The following is a 14,273-nucleotide window of genomic DNA, read 5'->3' on the forward strand; positions in this document are numbered from 1 at the left end:
TTCTACTCCAGCCAGAGTGTGGAAGAAAGCTAGAGCAAAATATACAGATGATGTGTCAGCAAAATGGGAGAGGCTGGACGAGGTGGACTAAACAAGGGAGGTTCATGAATGATGCATCTCTTAGTCATTGACTAAATTCTGCTAATAATCTAGTGATCCTGTGTGCTTACACAGGCTGAACTTGATTGGCTAGGCAAAGCAGAAGTAAATGCAAACTCTAATATTTGATCCCCGGGAGCTACAATCTAAGTTTGACAACTTTTGCTTGAATTTATTCAGCCACCAACCAAAGCATGATTTATGAAATGAAATTTAATCTTATTTTTACTAACACTTGACTAATCCAATGATATGTTATGTGCAAATAGAAATGTCTAGCTACCTTTAATTACAGAATAACTTTATAACACCAACCATACAACCCTGTCTTGGAAGCACATTGAATAGGCCTTTCTATACAGTATAACATGAATACCAGATTGTAGGATGAATTTAACTCACTAATTTCATGCTGCTTTAGTAAAAACACCTAGGTATTTTATAAAATATATCTAGTGCTTTATACAAGTATGACTTTATATTTCTCCCTTCTTGAAGGTTCTTTTTTATATTTATTATACACCCATATTTATACATGTATGTTGCAAAACTTTAATTCAAAAAGACTGAATACTTGTCCACTATATCTAAACTATCCTCTTTCTTACAGACACCGATTAATTCTTTTAAAAATCTATAGAATTTTGAGTTTGATCCTTTATGAAGTTACTTTGTAACAATTCTAATAAAATACTGGTATTCCTCAACTTACAACAGTTAATTTAGTAACTGTTCAAAGTTACAATGGCACTGAAAAAAGTGACTTATGACCATTTTTCACACTTATGACTGTTGCAGCATCCCCATGGTCACATGATCAAAATTCAGATGCTTGACAACTGACTCATATTTATGATGGTTGCACTGTCCCATAGTCATGTGATCATCTTTTGCGACCTTCTGACAAGCAAAGAAAATGGGGAAGCCAGATTCACTTAACAATCATGTTACTAACTTAACAAATGCGATGGTTCACTTAACAACTGTGGCAGGAAAAGTCCTAAAATTAACAAATGTTTCACTTAGCAACATAAATTTTAGGCTCAATTGTGGTTGTAACTCGAGGACTACCTGTAAATGTGTCTTAGTGGACTTGCAACTGCATACAAGGGGTCCTCGACTTATGACTATAATTGATCCCAAAATTTCCATTGCTAAGCAAGACCGTTGTGAGTTTTGCCTCATTTTACAACTTTTCTTTTTTTTAATAATTTTTTTATTTTTTATTTTCAAAACAAACACAACACATAAAATACTCCTTCTTTACATACTGTAGAGAGTGTATCAGTTGGTTACAAAAGGCTTTCGTGCATCTCTTCCACAGTCATCAAGCATAATTCATATTAACTCAAGTATTTTAACTCAGATATTTATATATGTTCCCGTCATCATACCTCCATTTTCATTTGACTATAATTGTTTAAACGTCCTTCATCATAAAATATACCAAGATATAATACATAACCACATACTGGCATTTCATTTACTATTTCTAAAATCCTCCAATAACACTAGATCCTTATATCCTATTCTAGCTAAAAATCCATAATATTTAATAACAAAATTTTCTAATCCTCCTTTCCAAATCACTGTTTACAATTTACATCCAGTTTCCTTATGTTGTACCCATATATATATATATACGTTGTTATCATTATCCCTCCTTTATTTGACTATATCCTGTATCATAACATTTTCCCCCTATTAAACAAGACTTAACTGAATCTAACAGTTTTTTATTAACCTTTATATATAATTCAAAAGGATTTCTAATCTTCCTTTCATGGGTACCATTCAATATTCATATCCAATTATTACTTATCATAACACTACACATTGTATACATTATTATCATTATCAATTAGTTATTTAACTATATCTATTGTCACTAAATTTCACTAACTTTAACTAATTTTAAATTATATACTTCCATCTATCAACCTGTATCTTTCCAGTAGCAAAATAGTCTCATGTCTTCTGCCATTTGTGGTGTCAGTCCTCTAATCATCTCTTTAATCAAATTTGTATGGACTCCTCTTAGCAACTACTTGCTTATAAAATCTCGGTTGTAATTTCGATGCCCTTCTTCTGTTTCCTCAATTAGCTTATCTTTAATTGTCAGTAGTGTTATCAATGATGTTGCTAATAAAATTTCTCTCTTTAAATCCATAAATTCTTTTGTTTTTTCTTCTGTGTCTTGCCATCTAGGGTAGAGTTCCCCTCCATTTAATTCCTCTTTCAATATTCCACTCTTTCCATTTCCAGAAACAAACCAATCACCATAAATATCAGCAATTTCTTTATATTCATTTTCCTCTTCGATTTTTAGGATTCTAACCTCCACTTTTTCCACTTGATAAACATCTCCAACTTCTTCATCATATTTTACTGTTAGATGCTCTAAGTCTTCCAACTTCTTCTCGGTCCTCTCAAATGTGTTTGATAATTTCTGTATTTCTAAGAATATCTTTTGCAGGCTTAAAGTTTCTTTCTGCTGTTGAAGTTGTGCCATTATCTCCAGCTAACAAACACTGCTGCTCTAGCTTGGAAGGTTCTTACAAAATTAAGCATAGATTCACAATAAAGTTTTGTTTTCACTTTTCTCTGGTTAAAGATATACTTCAAAGGGACATCTGTATGCTTTTCTTCTTGTCACTCTCTATAAACAAGCAGTGAGACCTTGGAGTGCCAAGCCAGGATAATCAGTGAGAAAAGTAAAAGTGTTTCATTTCCAATACACAAACCTCCAGCCTCCGAGTAGCATTGTTATTGTTGCAATTTTCTTTGTATTTCAAGTTTAAAAAAGGTCTGATTCTTGAATGAGTTAGAAAAACATCCACAGTAATGAAAGGGGAGAATTTTAGTCCATAGGTTACAAAGACTAATAAAAGAAAAAAAAATAGAAGAAGAAAACTTAATCCATTTGTTTTAAAAGGCTTCCATCCATGAACATAGTATTTAAAAAGTAAGATAACCCACTGTCCAAAACCATTCCAAACTTAATTCCATCGCTTATTTCTTCTGTTCTCCAATTTAAATTAATTTTAAGTTTTTTATAGGCAGTCTCTTTTAAAACGTTGAAAATTCCTCACCAGCTGAAAACACTTTCTCTTTCCGTATCCTTCCGTTTTGGAGCCACCCCGACTTCATCAGCCTTGGCTGGATTTTTTTGTCGCCGGCTTGAAGAACTTCTTTTACATCGATCAGGGACTTTGCAATGTCCCTGAGATCAGCAAGACATATTCTTCCTGTTCACCATCTTTGTGGTACGTTTACGTCTGATTGGACCACTCAGTGGCAAAAGTATCGGCTGCGGTCTCAGAGCATCGAGACTGCACGTCCGTATCGTTGCGACATTGGCTCCTCCATTTTGTCTCATTTTACAACTTTTCTTGCCATAGTTGTTAAATTAATCATTGCAGTTGTTTAGTTAGAAAAATGGTTAAGTGAATATAGTTTCCCCATTGACTTTGCTTGTCAGAAGATCACAAAAGGTGATCACATGATCCCGGGAAACTGCAAACATCATAAATACATGCCAGTTGTAATTGAAAATATGGATGCACAAAGCTTGTAACCAAACGACATACTGTACGTAATGGATGAGAATTTTTTATGTTGTCTTTTTTTATGTTTAAAAAAAATTAAAAATTATAATAAAAAAAATAAAAAAAAATACATGCCAGTTGTCAAGCATCCAATTTTTCATCACATAATCATAGGAATGTTGTAGTAGTCATAAGTGCGAAAAATGGTCACGAATTGCTTTTTTCAGTTGCTGCTGTAACTCTGAACAATCACTAAATGAATGATGTTAGTAAGTTGAGAACTTCCTATTTCTATGTTTACTCAAATTACCAAATTTATTTTGTTTATCATGCTAAGTATGTTGAGGACTATAGTTTTGTATCAAAATACATTCTTACTGTTTAAATAGTATTGATATACTTTTCAAATTCAACTAGAAACCTGTGTTTGTAGCTTTACCTAGATTTTAAAATGCCTGTCTTCTTTTCCCTTAGTCACATGATTCAGACTGCTCCTTTTGATGATCCCCGAATAGACAGTTGCCAAATTATACCTCCAGCACCTCGGAAAATAGAAATGAAAAGAGACCCAATTTTGGGATTTGGTTTTGTGGCTGGCAGTGAAAAACCTGTTGTTGTGCGCTCAGTAACACCAGGTATGATTTCTGCGTTTGGCTAACATTAATCTAATTGTTATATTGGTTCCTATTATCACATCTCTTCTGCTGATAGATTTCCATTAGTTAGTGTGTTCCAGCATTGTATTTTCTAGATGTGTTGGGACTAGAATCCCCCAAATTCCCTGAAGCCTATGACAACAGTGCCTGGAAACTCTATCCAAATACGTTTAGAAGACATTGTACTATAGAAGGTTGACATTCATTATTCTATATTACTTTGCTATACAAAAGAGGCAACACAAGATAGCCTCTGTAGTCAAAATTCTTTGGTTTGTGTCATACCTGTAGCTTAGTAAGCTATAGTACTAATAGTGAAGTAGAACGCAAGCAAGCAAACAATTTCTTCCAAAACCTTTCCACAAGGGCCTGGAGTTTGCTGGACTCCAACTAGTTTTTTCTTGCTTTATTTAATTGAGGGCCTCTGACCACTTATCCACATATTCCAATGAATGATTCTAAAGACTGAAGAGCAAAACCACAACTAAAGCCACAGCCAATGTTGGTTTAATTTGATATTGCAGAAAAATGCATTTCACATTCATATGTCAATATGGGAAAATATCCCTAGCATTTTCAGCATTACAGCACCTGCATAACAAATAAATTATACCATAAAATATAATCTGTGCTTGTATTTCCAGGTGGTCCTTCGGAAGGAAAACTTATACCAGGAGACCAAATCATAATGATTAATGATGAGCCAGTAAACACTGCCCCAAGGGAGAGAGTCATTGACCTTGTCAGGTAGTAGTTGCCTTTTTCTTATTTTATTTTAAATCATTACCTTTACCAGAATCCAATATAAAATTGGAAGACCAATTATTACACTGTGGTGTTATTATTTAGGGCTGGTTGAAAAGAAATGTGCTTGGGAGCATTTTTAGGCAAGCTAAAATGCCAAAAATGTTTTTGTAACAACAGTGAATGGAAGCAAGAAATATTGTTATCCACACTTTAAATATGTAATTCTTCTTTTCTCTATAGCCACTGTGGCAGATATAAATTTTATATAGGTTAGTAGGTGATGGATGATTCTGGCAGATGTCATCTTGAACAAATTACTACTGAGAAATCTGACAGGTGAAACTGAGAGCTGGCTATGTAGGCTACTCTATCAGGATTATCTTTGAAAAGACTGTAAGAATAAGGGCATCAGAGCGATTGAGAGTAAATAGAATGATTGTATATCCTTGTAGAGTACATGGCTATAAGGAAATGGAAATGATTTTTTTTGTAGAATGTGGGATTCTTCATTCCATTATGACTTTACACTTTCATCTCCATCTATAATAAACTAAAACATGCAATTTATTAGATAAAAAATAAAGTATTCTCAGGAATCAGAATTCTTTCCTATACCAGGTTCTTCTTTTGCTACAGTAAAATACAGTATATATTAATTTATATATGGATCTTTGATAAGGTGAGTCAGGATATCATTGCAGCTTGCTCAAGAAACTCCCATTTGCTTAAACTCTTTAATCAGATGTAAATTTTCAAGATTAATTCTTCTTGTATTTCTCTGGTACCAATTTGGCCAGGCAATTGTAAGTGGATCCTGTAAGTAATGCCAAATTCTCAGGAGAACATTCAGTACTAGTCTAAAGTTTTTATTTCTTAATAATTAAAACAAATCCAATACTTACAGCATGCTAAAGCATGATAAAAATAATTCACTCTTCCATTATGGCAAATTACCCCTCCTTGTCTGACTGACTGACTGTTTTTGTCACTCTTATATACTCACACTTAGAAATTAAGTTTATTTATCATGCATAAAATCCATCCTTTTCTAAAGATGTATGTTTCAATTTTGAAATTTCAGGATTTAGGTTTGCTATACAAAATCATTAAACTAACAGTGAAAGAGAAATAAGTTCTTTTCTAATTCTTCATGTCATACATATCCACTGAATAAATAATTCATAGTAACTTTTAAAATAATAAGTGAAATAAATAACATTGGTTTCTGTTCATTGACCATGCATATGTACAATGTTGTGAAGGAGAAAAGAGTAACCTTCCTCACTTTCTCACCTCCACACCCTGGCCTGATTTTTTCCCCAGATTTACCTTCCTAGGTAGTAATTTCTTTGTGAGTGCTATATTTAGAGTTGTGGATAATTCTGGGGGGAAATAACTTGCTAGGAGTCCTGCCAATAAAATTGTTTAAAATTGTTAAATTACACATTTCTATATGTACAAGTGATGTTATAGCACTATGATATCAACCTCTGTTTCCCTCTCAATTGTTAACTGTTCTGAAAAGTAAAACCATATATTAAACATTGCAAGTTACATTAGGTTAGCAAATAAATGCCATGTATGGTCTATAAATATTAAACTTTGACTACAGAACCTCAAGGGTTATCTTTCTTATCTAAAGCAAGAATGGATAAGACATACTCAGACCACAGGAAGGAAAAAAACAAATGGAAACTAAAATGCTAAAGACAATTTTGTCTTTGAATGTGACATCTGTTTTATTTATTGATTACTGCCATCAAGTTAATGTTGACTCTTAATAACCACATTATCTTGGTGACCACATTCTTAACAACCCCATATATTGTACCCAGTGAGGGATCAATGGAAGGTGATCCCTGTAAGAGTGCCGAATTCACAATGTCGATGTTTTTCTGAATGATGTGGCAAAGAAACCTATGTTAGATACCTTAGAATAAGGAAGCTGCTAAAACTAGATCAATTCAAAAATAAATCTTCTCCTGGACTTACAGGATAGCATCAATAGTGGAGATAATTCTCTTGGGGCATTCAGGTACAAGGAATCCCAGGATCAGTCTTGTTGCAAAGATTCCATGGTTTGTCTCTCCATAAACATACAACTTTGTAATGTTTCTCATGCTTTGCAAATCATAATTACAATTGTAATCTTTGTTTTCATTTCTAATGTTTATCCTATACTATCTATAAAATATAATTCAAAGTGAGTCTTAAAATCTAACCTACATATTTGCAGACACACAGTAAAGCACACCCTGTGCTTTGCAAGTGGATGTAACATTCCATTGTGTTCAGAGAAAAACATACCTGCAACATTGTGAGAGCAGGGGCGGATGAGTTCTTGCCTTAACTACTTCCTTTTATTTCTCCCCTCCCAAATGGTGGGGAAAAGTTTGTGATAGAAAAGAGTGGGGCAAAGGAATGCTAAGTCACTGGTGCAGATTTGAGCTTAAATACTGCAGATTTGAGCTTAAATACGTGAATGTCAGCCCTGGAGACCATCTTTTCTTTTGGATCTTCAAGTCTGTCACACTTCGTCTGTGGGAAATTGGGAGTGGGATTTGCATGAACCTGGTAGAAGTATTTAGGCATAACAACATTCTTTTATCTGAGAGTCAAGGATGTTCAGCCTGCACCTGGAGTGGCGTGACTAGGAGGCATCTCCAGTTGGGATGGTGTATTGATTAGACCATGTGATGGACATGTGGGTGCAGGGGAAGACTCCAACTTTCCTTTGGGTGGGAAAAACCCAGGAGCTTTCAGATTCAAGTTTTTCCAGATGTGCCAGTATGACATCTCTAATAAAATAGAACTTTGAGGAATGGCTGGCCTTTGAGTCTTCATTGGTTGGGGGTGTTATTTGGAACCCTGACAGTGACTCTGTAATCATCATATTCATTTTTAATTCAGAAGATGATATAAACAATGGTAAAACAAACAAAAATTAGATGGTGATCACTGTCTAATTATTTTTTGTCTGTGTCTTTATTTCACCTCTTCTATGCCCCAACATTTCATGCACTATAGATCTCTGTATACTGTAATAGAATGTGTGTGTGACTTTGAGGAACAAGGGGAAGAGATGCTGCTTAGAAAACAATCTGATAAGAGAAGCAGGAACCCCCAGTGGGCTAAAGAAACTTAGGAAGGACCAATAGTAATGGGGTGTGAGAAAATAGTTAAAAGTGGTGGTGGGAAGAGTATATTTTTAGACTTGTAAGATACTGTTAATATAGTCTTACAATAAAGTAGAATTTGTTCATCTTGTCATGTTTCCTGTCTAGTTCATCTGGCAAGATGACATACAGTATGTACCATTTTCAAGGAGGAAAATCAGGAATCTCTTTGAAGAGAACTGGAGGAAATATGGAATGAACTTAAAGAAGTTATTAAGGATGAATATGAAAAATGACTGCCAAAAATGAAGGAAAAGAAGACAGCAAACTGGGTGACAGAAAGCCAAAAAGTGTAGTGTAGTGCAATGCTGAATTATGGGAAGAAAAACATTAGATGTGAACCATTGCTATGCAGAAAGCAGGATAGAAAGGATTTATTTATTTATTCATTTATTTTAGGAAATTTATATTGCCACCTATTTGCACATGGTGACTCAAGATGGCTTATAAGAATATAAAAACCTCATATAACAGCAATAAAGCTAATAAAAGAGAGAATCATATAATAAATTAATAAAATAACACACACACACACACACCCTGCCACCCTGACGACAACACATCACACAAGCCATTTATGGGCTCCATCTCGCTCTGTGTTCCCCAGCCCCACTAGTAGAACCAGGTCTTCAATGTCTTCTGGAGGAGTGTTAGAGTGGGGACCATTCTAATCTCTGGGGGAATGAGAGAGAGGGAGCCTCCAGAGAGAGGGAGCCACCACGGAGAAGGCCCTTCTTCTGAGTCCCACCAGGTGTATGTCCCTAGAGGATGGGACACACAACATTCCTTGCCTCCCTGCTCTGGTGGGTCGGGTAGATGTGACCGGCAACCTGGTCCCAAGCCATGAAGGGCTTTAAAGGTAACAATCAGCATCTTGAATTGCACCCAGAAGGAAATTGGCAACCAAAGCAGCTCCCGCAGGAGATGTAATATATGTGCACACCGAGGTCTGCACAAAACCATGCAGGTCATTGCATTTTGCACCAACTGGAGCTTCTGGATGTTCTTTAAGGGCAGCCCCACATAGAGCGTATTGCAATAGGATGTTCCTTGTTTTTTTTATAATAATTTTATTAAACTTATCAAAGTATCAAATACAAATGAAAATGTCACAAAGGTGCTTTTTTCCCCTCAAGAGGCAGCTGGGCTTTCTGGTTTTTCTTTGAAGATATTTTGCTTCTCATGCAAGAAGCAGAGCTGAAGACGCTTCTTGGATGAGAAGCAAAGTATCTTCAAAGAAAAACCAGAAAATCCAGCTGCCTCTTGAAAGAAAAAAAGCACCTTTGGGACAACCATGACCTGGATGACTGAGAATCTCCATATACAAATGAAAATGTTCTTTTTTTCCCCTGGGAATCCTCCCTAATTCTTCACAGCATTTATCAAATAGTTATACAAAGTGTGCTTTAGTCTTTCCTTTTAAAGGAAAGAATACTGCATGCTAGGAACGTCTTTCTCTCTACATGCAAGATTTCCATGGGCAGAAAAGTTTTTGATTCTGAAAAGTTTAACTTTGTGATCCTCCAGCTATTATTTTATGATGTTCAGACTGAAAGACTGTTCTTAATATAAATAATAGTCATACCGGTAGTAAATTTGAATAGATAGTTTGACTTTTCTTTAATACAAATTATGAAGAGAACACATCTGGTTAATAGCCTCCTTTTAGGAAAATGGCTACTTTAAAAAAAATTGGAAGATAAAGATTGGAAGACTACAAAATATAATTATTGTAAAATAATGAACTTCGATTCATTCCCATCTTTTATTTTACTAGATCCCTGTAGTGCTTACTGTGATTAATTAGAATACCAATCACTTTTTGAAGACAGTTACTTTAGTAGTATTATAGTAGAATTTGCAGGAATATAAAGATTCATTATTTGTAAATTTTAATAATGCTTTCCTCCTCGTACTCTTGCTGAGTGTGTTCAGGCAAAGAACATAACTTGAGAGTAATTCTTCAAAGAGAAAAAATGGTTATATAAATATTTGTAAAATACACTCAAGAAAAATATTTTTCACAGCAAAAGAAAAAAAAAGAATAAGAAGAAAAAGCCTAAGGCTAATTTTAACTTTATTATTAAAATACAGAATAAATGTGGATAACATGCAAGGCAAACAGATGAGGTCTATTTAAAGAGTTGGCTCTATTGCTTGGGAGCAACAGCTGCTGATCATTTTAGTGCTGCATATTTGGGTATATCAGAATTAATCAACTGTCTTTTGGAATTAGTTCCTGTGCAACATGAGCTTTGTGATCCCTACACAAAAGAGTAGAATTATTTCAAGCTGTCTCTCTGTCAATTATGTACAAAAGTAGAGCTTGAATTGCAAAGTTTATGAATCAGACTGAAATGATTTCTCCATTAAAATAATTAATAATTCCATTTAAATTAGTTTAAACAGTTTAACCTAATCCAGTCAAAATACAAATGTACTTTCTGTCAAAATGGGTCAGTTTTAGAAAGGTTGTAATTTGCATACACAGATTTTAGCCTTAAAAACAACACTGTAGACACTTTTAGTGAGGCACTAAGCATCAACAGTAGTGGCCAAAATAGTGGAAACCTTTTCAGAAAAGTGTACTGTATTTTTGAGGTTTGATGCAGGGGTCGGTTTCAATTTTTTTTACTACCGGTTCTGTGGGCATGGATAGGTGGGGGGGCATGTGGCTGAGTGGGCGTGGTCAACTTGATGTCACTCACTCAGTCACATGCCCCCCACCTAGCCACGCACACAGAATCGTGAAAATTTCTGTTTTGCCCGTTGGGAGCTGCCGCTTCCCATTGCAGGCACCTAATCCGCTGAATTAAACCAACTGCATTTTTCTTTAAATAGGATAATACTCATTTTCAGTCTGAAACATTCTGGAAACCAGAGAGTTAATACTTCGCTTACTGCCGACTGGCGTGCTTAGCTGCTTTGACATGGCTTCTTTACAACCTCCCAGTCCATGTGAAAAAAGCTGAGCAGCCTTTTCGGGAGCATCGCAGCTCAGCCTCGCTTCGCCCAGTTCCCTTCTGAAGTTAGGAAGCGACGCTTCATCCCCAGGGTGCTGCAGAAGCCCAGCGTGGGGCGCTTTGTACAGGCTTGGCAGCAAGAAGACCTTTGTCACTCATTCCTTCAAGCGGGGGGTCCCTTCAAGTGGGGCCCAAACTGCAACGCCTCCCGAGGGCCTTCCCAAGAAAGCGGGCGGGCGGCAACAAGCAGTAAGGGAAGCGAGCCCTGGGCCAGCATTCCTTCCTCCTTCCTCCGAGAGACAGCTTGGGAGACAGACAGCCTCCTCCGTCTCTGTGCCCATCCCTTACTGTCCACGTCGAGCTTCTGCCTTGTTTGCAAGGCGGCTTTCAAAGAGAAGAAAGTGGGCGTGGCACACCCAAAGCTATTGCTTCTTCACAAGCCGAGGACCTCTTCCACTTGGAGCTCCAAGCTGTGGGGAAGGAGTCTGCAACACCAGTAGCTTTGGGGGGCTCCTTCCTTCAGTGGTTCATTGTCTTACCTCTAGGTGGCTATGCCGACTTTCTCCTTAAAGGCTACTGCTCCACACCTTTTGATCTTTCTCAGGCGCAGAGAAAAGCAACCCTGTGAAGGGACCAAGCCTGCTGCTTGGAAGCCAAGAGGCTTCTTTTCCACCCAGCCACTGGCGCAGGGCACTGAAAAGACCTCAGGTCACTGCTGCCATCTTTGCGCATGCGCAGCTTTTTTCTCACTGGCTGGAGGATTTTTCAGTGCCCTACAGCCAACAGCTGGGTGGAAAAGAAGCCTCTGGTACTCAAAGAGGTGGCTGAGAGGTTTCTTTGTCAGCCAGCCGCTTTCCAGCTCCGGTCAGCTTGCCATCCAACGGATGCGAGCAGCAACCAGGTGACCAGTTCGGAGCCATACTGCCGGTCCTACCGGAGAGCCAGGCCTGATTCTTACTACCGGTTTGGCCAAATGGGTCCGAACCAGTAGGATCGGTTTGATGGCTAACAACACCACTCTTATCACTCCAAATAACACTGTCCCATTGTTCCTCTGTCTAGTAACATGGGTTTTAGCCCAGATTAGTCTTTTCAACCTTTCTCTGTCTCTCTCTCTCTCTCTCTGTCTCTCTCTCTCTCTGTCTCTCTCTCTCTCTCTCTCTCTCTCTCTCTCTCTCTCTCTCTCTTTCCTCTCTCAATATAGCTATAGCTATAGATATATAGATTAGATATATGTATAGATATATAGATATATCCATATACCAAAAGAAGTGTATCAGATGATTGGTCAAGACCTGCAGTGTCCCCAGCGAAAGACCCATTTGGAATTTAACAGAATGTACACCTACTTTCAGTTATCTGTCATTATTTTTATTTAAAAGTTTTATGTTTTTTTAAAAATAAGCAAGCTTCTTGTGAAATTTCTTATTGTTAAATAATCAAGAGTAACAAAACATACATTGCCTCCAGAAGTTGTGAATGCCCCAACACTGGAAGTCTTTAAGAAGATGTTGGATAGCCATTTGTCTGAAACGGATAGGGTTTCCTGCCTAGGCAGGGGGTTGGACTAGAAGACCTCCAAGGTCCCTTCCAACTCTGCTATTGTATTATACAATAGAAATATGTCAATAAAAAGAAGCCAGAGGCACTGCAAGGACAAGATTGGGGAGATCAGCATGTTCAGTAATTGTGGTACTGACCTATTCTTTGCTTTCAGTTCTCAGTGAAGGTAGATACCTACACAACTTTCATAAAGATTCATATTTCTTTGCAGAATGTAATTCTGAAAAAATGTAGGTTTTACATATTTCTTTATGTTTCATTCCTACGTGGAAAATGGCCCATGCACATGAATCTATTTCAAATGGTACTTTGTCAAGTATTTAGCAGAGCCTGATGTAGTTTCTCCTGGAAGAAAGTATATTTTAGACCTGTAAGGCTATTGATTATCCAACATGTTGAAGATGTTTAGTAACATATTTGGGGCAGACATCAATTCATTCCATTAGTAGTAAATAGAAAAAGAGGAATTATATTTACCTGATTAGTCTTTGCTAATGCAGGAAGGATGGATCAGAAGAAATGGAGGAGCAGTAAGTCTAAATCTCTTTTATTAAGAAAACCAAAATTTGGGTCGGAACAGAAAAGATGCAAATGTCTGCTTTTACCTTCTAGAATTAACTCACAACTTCTAAGCTCTGATGCTGGAAGATTTGTGGGCTTAGGAACAATTTCACAGGGTAGGTATAGGGTGATCACAACATCCATTTATCATATTCTTCTCTGGCTGTTCTCCAATTTAATTTCATGTTGCATGCCTGATAGCTTCCTTCCACTCTTCATTCCAGGTTACACTTTCTGTTGTTGCTTGCTTCCGTTTCTCTCACATATTCTCATTCACATCTTCCTTTTTCAATCTAATTTTCTAATTGCTAATCCTATGAGGTGCAGTGACTCGTTGGCTTAATGATGCTGGAGATGGTTTTTGCTCCAATGGTGTGTGGCATGGCAGGCTGAACTCCTGTCACTAGGGTGGGTAGCTTCTTCCCACCTAGCAGTTTGAAAGCATGTTATATGCAAGTAGTTAAATAGGTACCACTTCGGCGGGAAGACAAACCAGCACTTCATGCAGACAGTCAGAACCCTGCCAGTGCTGGACCTTCCCTGATGCAGTGCATGTTTACGAGATGACTCTGGTGGAGGGAGAAGGCCCCAGATGACGTTGCAGGATGCCATTTCTCTTTCTTTCTGGTACAGTGCTAGCTCGCCCCTTGTGGAAAGTGTGTAAGCGTGAACCAAATGGGCTAACAGTCTTAGGCAGCCAAACTGCTACTCTGTATTGACATTGTAGTCTCATGGTGACTGTAACATCGCCATACGCTAAATACATAATATTTGCTAATCCTCTCTTCTTTCTCACCTGACCAGCTTTACTTATTTTATCACCATCTTACTTTCTCTGTTTCTTCCTCTCCTACATAAAGGTAGGAGTATCCTTGTGCTTATTGCATGTATATACATGGCCAAGAATGTACATGATAATGTTTGGTGTTTGTAAACAAAATTGGTATGCATTTGTAAATG

At 37.1% G+C, this 14,273-nt stretch overlaps 1 protein-coding gene across 9 annotated transcripts in view; it reads left to right on the plus strand.

Moving 5' to 3' along the window:
• FRMPD4 (FERM and PDZ domain containing 4) overlaps window positions 1-14,273 on the plus strand; it is a 570,850-nt gene that overhangs the window by 506,151 nt on the left and 50,426 nt on the right. For all 9 annotated transcript variants that reach the window (XM_081946813.1, XM_081946814.1, XM_081946810.1 and 6 more), the window contains 2 exons: window positions 4,122-4,282; window positions 4,948-5,050. In XM_081946813.1, coding sequence (XP_081802939.1) covers window positions 4,122-4,282; window positions 4,948-5,050 — 264 coding nt within the window. The remainder of the gene's footprint in view (window positions 1-4,121; window positions 4,283-4,947; window positions 5,051-14,273) is intronic.

Source organism: Natrix helvetica (genome assembly GCF_964273705.1).
Source record: "Natrix helvetica genome assembly, chromosome: 3".
In the NCBI taxonomy this organism is placed as follows: domain Eukaryota; kingdom Metazoa; phylum Chordata; class Lepidosauria; order Squamata; family Natricidae; genus Natrix; species Natrix helvetica.